The sequence below is a fragment of the Phoca vitulina genome, unplaced genomic scaffold, assembly GCF_004348235.1.
Source record: "Phoca vitulina isolate PV1807 unplaced genomic scaffold, GSC_HSeal_1.0 scaffold41, whole genome shotgun sequence".
In the NCBI taxonomy this organism is placed as follows: Eukaryota; Metazoa; Chordata; class Mammalia; order Carnivora; family Phocidae; genus Phoca; species Phoca vitulina.
In genome coordinates, this window is record NW_022589744.1 from 6,271,794 (window position 1) to 6,285,557 (window position 13,764).

At 36.3% G+C, this 13,764-nt stretch overlaps 1 protein-coding gene across 2 annotated transcripts in view; it reads right to left on the reverse strand.

Annotated features, from left to right (window-relative positions):
• ABCA6 (ATP binding cassette subfamily A member 6) overlaps positions 1–13,764 on the reverse strand; it is an 84,990-nt gene that overhangs the window by 49,384 nt on the left and 21,842 nt on the right. For both annotated transcript variants that reach the window (XM_032429789.1, XM_032429790.1), the window contains 7 exons: positions 12,862–12,962; positions 11,155–11,353; positions 9,953–10,114; positions 8,538–8,641; positions 7,706–7,932; positions 4,150–4,291; positions 3,185–3,370 (listed from right to left, as the gene is read on the reverse strand). In XM_032429789.1, coding sequence (XP_032285680.1) covers positions 3,185–3,370; positions 4,150–4,291; positions 7,706–7,932; positions 8,538–8,641; positions 9,953–10,114; positions 11,155–11,353; positions 12,862–12,957 — 1,116 coding nt within the window. In that variant the 5' untranslated portion in view covers positions 12,958–12,962. The remainder of the gene's footprint in view (positions 1–3,184; positions 3,371–4,149; positions 4,292–7,705; positions 7,933–8,537; positions 8,642–9,952; positions 10,115–11,154; positions 11,354–12,861; positions 12,963–13,764) is intronic.

Here is a 13,764-nt window from a genome sequence, read left to right on the forward strand (position 1 = left end):
CACATAGGAGCGGTAAAGGTGAACTCAGAACACAGGAAGTCCAGCTCTCAAGCCCAGTTCCTCACGCTAGACAATATACAACTCTACTTATGTTAAAATCTTACATTTCATGACAAAGTTGAGTTTATTCTGGGAACACAGTCTGGGGTGACATTTGAAGATTAATCTATGTAATTCAACATAAAACAGATCAAAGAAGACACTAGTGTGTTTAATCAAATAGATGCACAAAACGCATTTGATACAATTTAATATCCATTTATAATAAAGTCTTTTCAAAACTAAGAAAATAAGCGAACTTCCTTAATCTGGTAAAATAGATGTACAAGGACCAAGACCAAAAATCATGCTTATTATGAAATGTTAAAAGCCTTTCCTTTGCTTGCATTTCTATTTAACATTGTACTAAAGGTCCCAGTCTCTGCAATAGGACAAGAAAAATAAGTGACTGGCATAAGAACTGCAAAAGGAAAAAATAAACCCTCATTATTTGTAGACATCATGATTATATGTAGGAAAATCTCAAGATAAAGTCCAGAAAAATACTAGTTTTAAGAAAAGAATATAGCAAGAATACTGGATACAGTGCCAATTTACAGAAATCAGTTGCATCTCTCTACATTAACAACAAACATTTAAAAATAAGAATTTAAACATAGATGCTATTTATAATGGCATCAAAAGTATCAAAAACTTTGGACTATATAAAAAATGTGCAAGACTCAATACTTAAAACTAAAACAATTACTAAGGGAAAATGAATGTGAAGATATATCATGTTCATGATTAAAAAAAAGTGTTGGGGTGCCTGGGTAGCTCATTCAGTTAAGGGTCTAGCTCTTGATTTCAGCTCAGGTCATGATCTCAGGGTCATGGGATCCAACCCCCCCCCCCCCCCCGCCCCAGGGATGGACTCTGTGCTCAGTGGGGAGTCTGCTTGAGATTCTCTCTCTCCCTCTCCCTCTGCCCCTCCCTGCCTCAAGTGCTCTCTCTCTCTCTTAAATAAATAAGTAAATCTTTTTAAAAAGTGTCAATTTCCCTCCAATTGACTGAAAAATTCAACTGTATCAAAATGTCAACAGCTTTGTGCACACATACATGTGTGTATAACTTGATAAGTTAATTCTAAAATTTACATCATTCAAGGAACCTAGAATAGAAAAGGCTCTCTTGGAAAAGAAAATCAAGTGGTAAAATTATTACTACCAGATAGCAAGACACATCAGCAAAAACAAGACAATGTGGCAACAGTGCAAAGATAGACAGGTCAATACATGATTGGTTGAGCTGTGACAAAGGAAATACTACAGTCCGTTCAAGGAAAGGATGGCCTTCTCAATAAATGAAGCAGAAGAAATTGCATATTCATGTAGAAAAATTAATATTCCTTCTACCTATAGATACACAAAAGTTATTTTGAAATGGATTTTATATCTAAATATAAAAGCAAAATCAACTGAGCTGTCAGATAAAAACAGGGGGGAATATCTTTATAATCTTGGGGAAAGCAATGATTTCTTAAAGATACAAAAGCACTCTACAGAGAAGAAAACTTGACAGACTGCACTTAATCAAAATTAAGAAACTTGTTCATTAAAAGCACCGTTAAGAGAGTAAAAATGTCAGCAACAAATAACTGAAAAATGTCTCATATACAGTATACAGAAGAAATCCCTAAAAAGTAATAAGGAAAAGAAAAAATTTCAGTTAAAAAATGGGGGAAAGGGACACCTGGATGCCTTAGCTGGTTAAGTGTCTGCCTTCGGTTCAGGTTGCGATCCTGGGGTCCTGGGATTGAGCCCCTTGTCAGGCTCCCTGCTCAGAGGGGAGTCTGCTTCTATCTCTGCCTCTGACCTCCCCCCTGCTCATGCTCTCGCTCTCACTCCTTCTCTCTCCTGCGCTCTTTCTCTCTCTTAAGTGAATAAAAAAAAAAATCTTTTTAAAAAAATGGGGGAAAGACCTGGATAGGTACTTTATAAAAGAGAAAAACCAAAATACCTCTACACATATGAGAGAGAATTAAATTTCATAAAAAATAAGGAAAATGCAAATTAATACCACAAGGATTATTACTGCAGATCCACCAGAAAGGCTAAAATTTGGAAGACTGACAATACCAAATGCCGGTGAAGATTTGGAGCAACTGTAACTCTGAAACTCTTGCTGCAAAAGTAAACTGATGCAATCACTTTGGAAAAATATCTGGCAGTAGCTATGAAGATTAAGATATACACACCCTAGGTCCTACTATTCAACTCCTACGTTTATACCAAACAGAACTGAATGCTCATATTCACTAGGAAATATGTGTAAGAATTTTTTTTTCAGTTAATATTAGTCAAAAACTGGAAAATATTTTTGTTCATCAATAAGAAAATCAATAGCACAGTCACACAATAGGATACTACAGAACACTCTACTACAGCGACACTCCAACTGTGGATGATGTCTAAAAACATAATGTTGAGTGGGAAAAAAGCCAGATTTAAAAAAAAAAAACACTTTGTAGAGTATCACTTATATAAAGTTGAAAACAGGTAACACTAGAAAATTATACTTAGGAATACACATTAGGTGATAAATGAAAAGGCAGGAAGTGATGATCACAACACTTTCATCTTTAGGAGGAAGGAGTGTTTGGAGGAGTTTTGGACTTGTGGCATCCTTCCATTTCTTGATCTGGCTCATGAGTATTTTGATATACTTTATAATTATTTGCTAAACTCTTTTTTTTTAGCATTTTTTTCATATACTTTTTTTTATTATGTTATCAGAGAAAGACATTTATCATATGACCTCACTGCTAAACTCTTTATAGTCCTGAAAACTTCTCAGATTTCAGGTTCAAACAGAGGTTTACACAACAGTTTTTAATAAACTAGAGAATGCCTTCGATATATAAAGTACAAGGAAAGGTAAACAGTTGCATATGAAAAACAAGAAGAGAATACTTCAAAATGAAAATACACCTGAGATGTGAAAATCTGTCTTAGTTAAGACACTTTTGTTCAAGTTTCCTTGTGTGATGATTTTCTACAATGCAATAATAACATTTTCAAATCTAACTTTAGGGAAAAAATTGTTTAGAATAAATGCTCTTAATTTGAAAGAGTGATTATGAAGAGTAATGAAATATCAAATTCTTTTGAAAGTTCAGTAATAAACCAATTAACTACATCCTTACCTTACTCATTCCAGCAGTGAAGGCAAAAGGGCTGCAAATACTCAAAATCCACTCCAAAGAGGAAGGAAGTTGTCTATAATATACAGTGAATCCCACACCCCCACAAAAGACATTGAGGAGAAACATAACAAAATTGGTGAGGAGAGTTTTCTTTAACAACACACTCACCAGGAATGTTAAAGTTATCTGAAAGAGAGAGAAGACATCTAGTCGTTAAACAGATTTAGTTCACTAAGAATCATTGGCAGCACAATAAAATACAGATCTTTAGATCATAATATAAGTATTTATCAGTAAGACAGTGATGAAAATATTTAGGTACAACAATGCTCAGCCCTTCCCTCAACGCTTTTGTAAAGAGGCTCTTTTTTTGCCCTCCTCAGCTACTGGGCTTTAGTTGCTAAAGAAAGGGCGGGGAAAAGCTGTATGAGAGTTGAGGAAAGAACAGAAATGCAGACTTGGAAACGTTGAAAGAACCTACATTAAGGTATTGACAAAAAGCATCTACGTACCCTCTGCAGAATTTAGAGGCCCTTGTTTTATGAACGAAGAGTCATGACACAGAGAGTGAGGGCAAGGTGGAGTGTCAGAGGGAGATACTGTGAAAGCCACCATATTACAGAGAACCTTTGGGGAAAAGAGATGGGTCCACCCCTCAAGGGCATCCTCACTAAAATCTTCTAGAAAAGTCTTAGAGTCAAAATATTTTCAGAATCAGGATTTTTTTTTCTTTTTGATGCATCATTTCATTAATTCAGAACTTTATGCAAAAGAGAGGTCCAATTTTATTTACATTACCTCATTTTCTCACACTCATTGAGACTTTCTCAAGCAAACACGCACACACACACGCACACAAAATGGACATGAAGGAAATAACTGTAATAACCTCCAGAGAAATTAATTTTTGCTACAGATAGCTGAGATCTAAAGCAGAGAATGTGGTAATAAATGTATGAACTTACCAAAGATAAGCCATATAAGAAAAAGAGTGTAAATATGACCGTGAAGCCCGTCATGACTATAATTTGGGTAGATGTTATAATAACTGTAATCATTATGGAAATAATGAAGATGAAGCCCGCATAGATTAAGCCACAGGAGAGCCTTAAAAAAAAGACAAAAATTTATTTCAATTATTTTAACTTCATTATGAAATATTCGAAACATATAAATGTATCTAAAGAACAGTACAATATTTACCCTTCTACTTGCCACCTAGATTAATAACTACAATATTGCTAATACCACATTGGCATGGCTGCGCTGCTGCCTACTGGCTAGGCATCCACTCTGGGTTCACATATTGTATAAATAGGATGAACACTGCATAAATAGTATCATTTTGCATATGTCCTTCTGCTGCTTGCCTTTATAAATCAACATATACAATGTTATACACTGCTGTGTAAATAGTTCATTTTCTGAATATATCCCAAAGTTTTCCTGCCCATGGACATTTAGGTTGTTTCCAATTTTTATTTCTGATGCACTGTTGCTAAGAACACTCTTGTACTTGGGAAGAAAAAATAAAATAAGATGAAAATTGAGAGGGAGGCAAACCATAAGAGACTCTTAACTGTAGGAAACAAACTGAGGGTTGCTGGAGGGGATGGGTGGGGGCATGGGGTAACTGGGTGACGGGCATTAAGGAGGGCACTTGATGGAATGAGCACTGGGTGTTATATGCAACTAATGAATCACTAAATTCTACCTCTGACACTAATTTAAAAAAAAAAAAAGGAAAAAAGAATACTCTTGTACTTGTCTTTTTTGGAAAATGCACAAAAGTTTCTCTAAGGTGTAACTGCTAAATTAACGAGATTAAGCTTTTTCTGTCTTTAGTGTTATCACATATTAACGAGATGTTCTAATTGTAGAAGTGGGAGGAAATTTAATAGCTGCTGATCAATCAAGTAACCGTGGAAGCATTGGGGCAGATGATAATTTGACCATTTTTGAGGATCTCAGCCGGCAGCACCTCCACTCTCCCTAGTAGTAGAAAATTGAAATTTCATAATGCCACGAAGCCCATCCTATTTTTGCTATTCTTATTTATGATTTATTTTTTAAACTGGTATAAATAATGGTATACCCTTAAGTGTTCACACTGCTTTGCTTTAGATGTGCTGGTGTTCACATGTTTATGAGGTAGTTATTAAGAAATAGTATTCAGTCTTAGATCTAACAAGCCTGCAGGGTGTTTGAGTCCAAGCTTCTCATTTTCCAGATAAGTAAACCTGTAGTTCCTATTATTACTTAATGGGTCTTTTCAAGGTCAACAAAGTAAATCAATAACAAAGCTAAGATTTGTTGCAGTCCTTCCTAGTCCACAGCTCTTTCCTCTACATAAAATTGCCTCTAACTAAATAAGAATTCAACAGCTGAAAAAAATAGCAAGACTATTAAAACCAGGAACTTGCATCAATATGTCCCAGTACAATAGGTTTAATTACTGCTTATTCGACTTGTTTTTAAAGGTCATGTCATTACAATGATTCAGCCTTTGTCAGAAACATCAGCGTTTTTGGAAAGCATATTGCATTTTGCAGAATCCACTTCCTGAGTACAGAAGGGAACTACTATAGGTAGGAATTGAAAATCTATAGAGTAGGAGAATTACAAATGAAGGAACTTAAAACATTACCTAGAAAAGGGAACTCATTGCAGGGAATTGCGGGGGGGGGGGGGAAGATGTTAATAAAGCAATGAAAACCTTCATGATAAAAACAAAGTAATTCAGGTATCACACTGAAATAATAAATGCTGATGCATTTCACATTTATTACATTACTTAAAAAAAGGTTGCCAAAAAGTTTATTTCCAACAGACACCCTGTACTTAATAAAAACATTTCGGATTTTTTTCCTTCTTAGTTTTAAGGACATATAAAACCATTTTGTTAAATTTAGGTTACATGAATACTAGGAAGCATTTATCCTGAGAATGAACCCACATCTGAATATCCAATACCTTTCTGATTTTAATCTAGAGTTGACTTGTGCCTATCTATTTTTGGGTGACTGCAGGGATGTTGCCCCACAGGATATTCCCTGGACTGAAAAATGGTCCTTTTTACACAGATTTCCCCCCTTTTCCCTCCTAATAGACTCCATTCATTCCTTTGCATTTGCCAAAGTTCCACTGCAAACCACTTTTCTACTTCCCTTTTCATTTCAGAAACAGTTTCCTCTTTTTCTATTTCATGATTAAGGTACAAGAGAATCAAAATTCCCTCTTTTAATCAAATACACTTTAAAGAAAATTTAAAATTTCCTAGACATAATTTTATTTCAGAGAACATGTGGCTTGCAAATAACTCCTTATCAGTTCCAGGTAATCCTACATTCATAAAGAGTAATTTTCTTGATATGGGGACTATACAAAGAAATATCTTACAGGATTTGATACTGAAAAATGTTAAGCTTCTTTTAGGGTAAAATAAACAGATTATTTTTCATTTTTTCCTTTTCCTAGACAATGTGGATTTTGTAACTGATTGCAGTGCAGAATTCTCTGCTTTGGCCTGTTGGAAGCTTAGAGCTTGTATGATTTGCATTTTTATCTGCTAGTCTTACCTACTTATCATTTTGTTAGGTCCTTGTTTCTACTCCTCAATTACTTGTTTTTATTATAATAAAAATACACATAGATATTTGGATAAATATACATATGTTTAAATATATATATTTAAAAATCATTTAAATCATTTATGAATGAGGCAAGATACAAATATATCAATATATGAAGCAAATGCTCTTATTAAGCCCTTTTATGCCATTCTAAGTGGTGTATGTGCTGGACACATTTTATATGCTATCTCAACTCCAACATATGGCATTTAAGTGCTGCAAAAAATATATCCCTGGTGACCAAACCTCTGAACACAAGCTAGCCATTATAGGATCATACTTTTTTCAACATGAGGAAGTGTGGAGGAATCAAATGATAACTGTGGGCAGAACAAGCAGGAGAGTTGCAATCAGGGCAGCTGGGTTGGAGTCCAAGCTCTGGTACATATCATCCTTTTGACATTGGGCATCTCTTTTACTCTTCGATCTTCATGGAACCTCTATCACAGCATTAGCTTAATATATTCAAGGCATGGAAAAAGCTCTCAGCAAATTATAATCGCTATTTTGCAGAGCAAAATTTTAAAAGGAGTAAATAAAAAAATCAGAACAAAAGAAAAGAGAGCCAGGGGCGCCTGGGTGGCTCAGTCATTAAGCATCTGCCTTCGGCTCAGGTCATGATCCCAGGGTCCTGGGATCGAGCCCCACATCGGGCTCCCTGCTCAGCGGGAAGTCTGCTTCTCCCTCTCCCACTACCCCTGCTTGTGTTCCCTCTCTCGCTGTGTCTCTCTCTGTCAAATAAATAAATAAAATCTTTAAAAAAAAAAAAAGAAAAGAAAAGAGAGCCGATGTGTCAGGATTAACCCATAACCTTTTGAAATAATAACACTTTGTTTACTGCTTCCAAATTTCTGATTCTTCATTTGCACTGCTTGAATTGCTCACTCACCAGAAGGCTGATTCTTGCAGACCCATCATTTTCATAAAATCCTTGCACTTTTTTCTCTCTTTTGTAACATTAAGTGATAAAAAATATATAAATGGAAAAAAGTAAAGCAGGCAGTAGAAAATAAACAGCTCCTTTTGAAGAATGTCTTTATAAATAAAAGGTAAAGTCTTCATATTTATAGCAGTAAGTGACATCAACTCCTCCATCACAGAGTGATTTGTTGTGATCTACAGTAGGGTTTAAACAAATAAAATCATTATTTAAAAAACAGAAACTGGGGCACCTGGGTGGCTCAGTCGTTAAGTGTCTGCCTTTGGCTCAGGTCATGGTCCCAGGGTCCTGGAATCGAGCCCCGCATCGGGCTCCCTGCTCGGCGGGAAGCCTGCTTCTCCCTCTCCCACTCCCCCTGCTTGTGTTTCCTCTCTCGCTGTCTCTCTCTCTGTCAAATAAATAAATAAAATCTTTTTTAAAAAATTAAAAATAAAAATAAAAAACAGAAACTGGTGAAATCTGAATAAGCTATGGAGATTATACCAATATCAATTTCCTGATTTTAATATTGTTCTGTGGTTATGCAAAATATAACAGGAGAAACTGGGTGAAGGGTACATGGACCTCCCTGCACATGGTTTTTGCAGTTTTTTGTCATTCTGAAACTACTCGAAAATTTCAAGTTAAAAACAAAAGCAATGTGTTCCTTTGCCTAAATCCAATTTCGGCCTTTGTATACCTGCTTCATTTTATAAACATGAAAACCTGAGATATATCATCTTTTATCAAAACCTTGATGCCTATGGAATTAGCTTACATTAATTACTAGAACTTTTCTTACTTGTATAATAGCAGCATTAATTGCAGTTTGTAAAGCCACAAATCCACTACTCCAGTATTTGGACAGAGAACAGGAATGCTCATCATCCAGATTCCAACAATGAGCTATAAGCACAAAGAAAAGCATAACCGACATTATCAGAAAGTCTTAGAAAATAAGAAGACGACGAAAGCAAACACTCTGCTCCAACCATACGGGATTCCTTGCTCTGTCTCAAAATGCTAAATGTGCTCTAGTGCTACAACTTTTTTTGCTCATATCCTCTCCCTACAGATGGATCCATGGCTCACTCTTTCCCTCTATCCTTATCTCTTCTTGAAAGCAAATTCAGCACAGAGGTCTTTCCTGGCTACCGTAAGTAACAACATCTAAAAGAGCGTTCAGGCTCTATCTTCTAAGCCTGCTCTATTTTACTTTGTTGTTTTATCACCACCTGGCAGAGTGCATTGTTTTTACCCAGCCCCCTGGCCTTGACTGGAATGATTCATGCAAGCAGGCTCTGTTTTGCTCACATCCTTCCCCAGGGCCAGAACAGTGCAGGACACATAGTAGACACTCAGTGAATGAATGGAAAAGAACCAATTCTTAGTCATATCAATTGTGCTCCTTCCCTCTCCTCAGCTGCCTCCACTCTAGTCCAAGCCACCATAGGCTCCCTGGTATGTTTCCCTGCGTTCTCCCTGACCCCTCTGCAATCCATTCTCTGGGCTATATCCAGAGAGCTCCCTTAGGCTTGGGAGTCTAATCACTTCTCTGCCCTGATTAAAGTACCTCCACAGCCCTCCATCACCCTAGGTGTGTAGGACATCAAAGGATCTAGCCCTGGGGTAACTTCAGCCTCATTCCTCTCCATGTTCACTGTTCAGGTAAACTGCTCTTCTCCCATATATACTAACAGATGCCTGTTGTCACCCCAGGACCTTTACACTTGCCCTTCCTCTCTCTGAAATATAATGCCTTTAGCAACCCCCCCCCCCCCATGCTATTCCTTCTTGTTAGTTTAAATCTCACTTTGCCAGGTAGGGCTTCTCTAATCCCACAGCCTATTAGGAACCCCTGGTCAAATTCTCCCACCCTCAGCACCTTTCCTTGCACTTGTCATTAACTGTTCAATGTCTGCCTTTCCCGCTAACCTGGAACCTCAGCTGACGCTAGGACCTCTCAGTCTTGATCACTCTCAGTATCCTCTGCAACATTCACCTGTGCATTCACTTTACATCTGTTGGGTGACTCGATAATGTTTTAAGAGTCATCTTCTGGTGGGAATAAATGATTGACCTTGGAATAAGTTTAGCAATAAAATGTGCTTTCTCTATTTTCTCATGTTCTATCAAAAGCATCTCTGTTGCCCATCCTGACCTATCCCTTATGTTAAAAACATAAAAAATGCCACGATATTTTATATGCAAAATCACCTGCGAAAAGATCTTCCTTCAAAAATGGAATGTGATATCCCTGAAAAAATTTTAACTTATAAGAGAAAGTGTCATTAAAGACAATTCCCACAATGCCTGTGATATCGTCTAGAAGTATTTTATCCATGGATTTTTGATTCGGTACTCCAATGATCCTTCTTTCTGTAAATGACAAGGTAAAAATAGACATTCAGGATTATACAGAGTTTCACCACAATGGAATGTGATATCCAACTGTGTCATCATATATTTTTCACTGGAATTAAACTAAAATCATTTTCCATTTAAATTAAACTGAACCCAAAAGACAAGGAGGGAAATTTTTTTTAATGTTTTAGATTATAGAATCAGGAGACTTGCATGAGAATTTAGTGTTTTCTTTTAATAATGGTAAGTATTATGGCAAGTTTCAGGTATATAAAAATATTATGCTAGGGTAAGTATGCGTAAGAGAATTGGGATACAAAAATAGAGGTAATTGGAGTAGTTATTATATAGTCAAGGGATTCCAGATGTCAGATTTACTGAAGCAAAGACACCTCATCTGATCTTTGCCTTGTGAGGAAACTAAGATCGCAAAGTGACTCTAACTCATGAATGTCACCTATTAGAAACTGAGGATTAGAGAGCAGACAGCCAAACTGCACCCACCTTTCCCATGAGTGAAATACACATTTTACCTTAGTTATCTCAGTTGCACTGTGACTTCATTTAGAATGAAAGTCTCTAAAGATGTTTACAAAGTACACCATATGCAGACAGGATATCTTTAGATTATCCATCCTTACTTCTCATGGTTCTGAAATTACTGTTTAATAACCATGACTTCATTTCTTTTATTTAGATTATTTTTCCTGAGTTATCAATCTTAATCACTGTATTTCCACATTAAGAACATCTGCACCCACAAGTGACATATTCTCCTAAACACTATGCTACAAATCCGAAATAATAAATTTATTGTTTTAGGTAAATTCCAGTAGAAATGTAGCCCTCCCTAAACTGGACCCCCATCAAGCTGAAAGGATTTAAAAGGCTACTTGTTATGAGGGAAAGAAAAAGCTAACTAAATTTATAAGCTGTCATGATACCTAAATAATTAGCATAATAGATCACTGTAAGTTCAAATTAAGCATGTCTACATTGTATCAAAAAGATATAAAATAATAACAGCAATTCTTTATTGCCATTAGTACACCTACCTTTCAAAAAAGCAAATGCTGTTTTATTCATTATCTGCTGGGTTAGATCAGAGATAGGTGTATATACAATAGCTATAGAGTTATTAACATGATCTGCCTTTCCCAGATCTTGAGGAGGTAATTCAGGAAAATACGTGTTTTCTCTGAAATGTGAAAATAGTCCCATGTACAGGCCCAGAAGTATTGGGAGTGCCCATTCCTATAACAGGGGAAAAAAGAATGAGTTTAGATTATATTCCTTTAAAAAGTTCAGTCAATACCAAAGAACCATTGAAGACAAATTCCAATTTTGCCACATGGTAGGCTTCTTTTTCCTCTCCGCTTTTCAGAGCAAAGGGAACACAACAAAAGATGCATATTGAGATAATTTCCTACCTTCCTGTATCAGTCTCCAACACTAGAATTAAACTTTTGCATTAAATCATGAACTACTGCAGAAGCCATCATAGAAACTAACAGGGTGACTAATAGGATGACAATTCTTATGCATGGGCATCTGACTTTATAAGACACAGACTATCCCAGACAGAGTTCATGGTGGTAAATAGCAACATTTTTGTCAGTTGTCACATTCTTGTATTGGAAATCAAACAACATGAAAAGGAACTGAGTGGTAGAGACTGCCTAGTGGTTCACCAATATCAGTAATCTCTTCCTGCTTAGCACAATGCTAGACAACACTCCCAGCCTCTGAAAATTAAATAGGACCAAGTGATTGAGTTCTAGCTAATGGGATGGGAGCAGAAATGCTATATACCCATTCAAGGCCTGGCTTGTGAAACCGTGCACAACCTTCTATATTCTCAGTCCCTGTACTTCCTGATCTTTTTTTTTAAGATTTATTTATTTATTTTAGAGAGGAGAGTGTGGGGGTGGGAAGGGGCAGATGGAGAGTGGGAGAGAGACAGACTCTCAAGCAGATTCCCCGCTGAGCACAGAGCCGGCTGCGGGACTCAATCCCATGACCCTGAGGATCATGACCTGAACCGAAATCAAGAGTCAGACGCTCAAACAACCAAGATCCCCCTGTACTTCCTGATAGTCTGACTGGATGCAGGGGATCCCGGGGAGGTCTCCAAGGCCTAGGGAGATGGCAGAGTCCCTAGATTAAGAAGGCTGGGTCCCTGAATGGTTGTGTGGAGGAGATTCCTTCACCTTCCAGACCTATTTCAGTTTCATAGCCAACCTTATTTAGACTGTGAGCATAATGAAAAATAAATCTTTGCTGAGTTCAGCCCCTGAGATTTGGGGTTATTTCCTGTAGAAAGCTTACCTACCTAATGCAAACTGACCATCAGTGGTATTACTTGGTTATAATTCTTGGAAATAATCTCTGTGTATAAAATTCACGGCTTTGAAAATAAGTCCCCCAAATTAAAACTTGTCGCTCTGCCAGGCATCCTTTTTATTATTTCTTTACTCTAATTTTATTACATATGGTAGCAGCTTTAAAAGTTGCTACAATTTACCATACAATTGAATTTTCACTTACTCTCTTTTAAAAAAAATGAGTAATATTTTTAGTCTTTTGCAATTCTACATTACGTGTCACGGACTGCTATGAGTCTCTTGGTTCAACATGTACAATGGGAGGCAACCTCAAAATCAATAAATCCAGTCTGCTACTTAAAATATAAAATAAGAGCATCATTAGGCAGTAAAATAGAATGATGTGAACTGCAGAAAGAGGCAGACTTTCAAACATACCAATAAGCTCTCTCTTTTCATTCTCCATTTCTGAAGAAAATTCTTGCACAGAAGCGCTTGAGTTTGCTGATACACACTTTTCTGTTTCATATGCATTTAGCCTGCCATTAAGAAACAAGGAAAAGGAAACAAGGTGGAACATAAACTAGAAAAATAAGTGTAATAAGAAAAACCCTGGGAAGTAGGGGAGAAAAGAAAAATCTTGATCATATTTTGGGGGAAAAATATTTCCTACCTTTAAGAACAACAAAAAATGTATTTAAAATATTATTTTAATAACACATGCCTGCAAAATTTTACATCAAATATACTCATAGTAAGCTATTTGGGAGAGTGGGTAATGGTGGGGAGATAGTAGCCAGTATCACAATTTTACAGAAATACAGAGTATAACAATGGAAAAGATATCATTAGATTTTAGAACCTGTAAGATATTTCACATTTTCTTACCTTTTATAACAGAAACTCAACTATATGAATAGAGTAATTGAATTATATCTCATCTGATTAATAATAATTTTTTGTTTTTTGCATTTAAATAGAGATGCCAGAGCCAATCAAATTAATCAAAATTCTGATTAGTTAAATTCATTTGAATAATTAATTATGTCCATTAGATGTAACCCCAATGAACTGTTTTCCTATAGTATTACCTTCCAGATTAAACTGAACAGCTTTAGGCTCAGCTTGCTGAATCCAAACTCAGACTAGCTGAAACCTGATTGTGACACACAGACAAAAAAAACAACTCATCTCAATTTTCTGAATTCAGAAGTCCCTGAATAACTGAGGGAACAAACTACCAAGTAAGGAGAGAGAGATAGAGAGAGAGAGAGAGAGAGAGAGAGAGAGAGAGAGAAAGAAAGAAAGAAAGAAAGAAAGAAAGAAAGAAAGAAAGAAAGA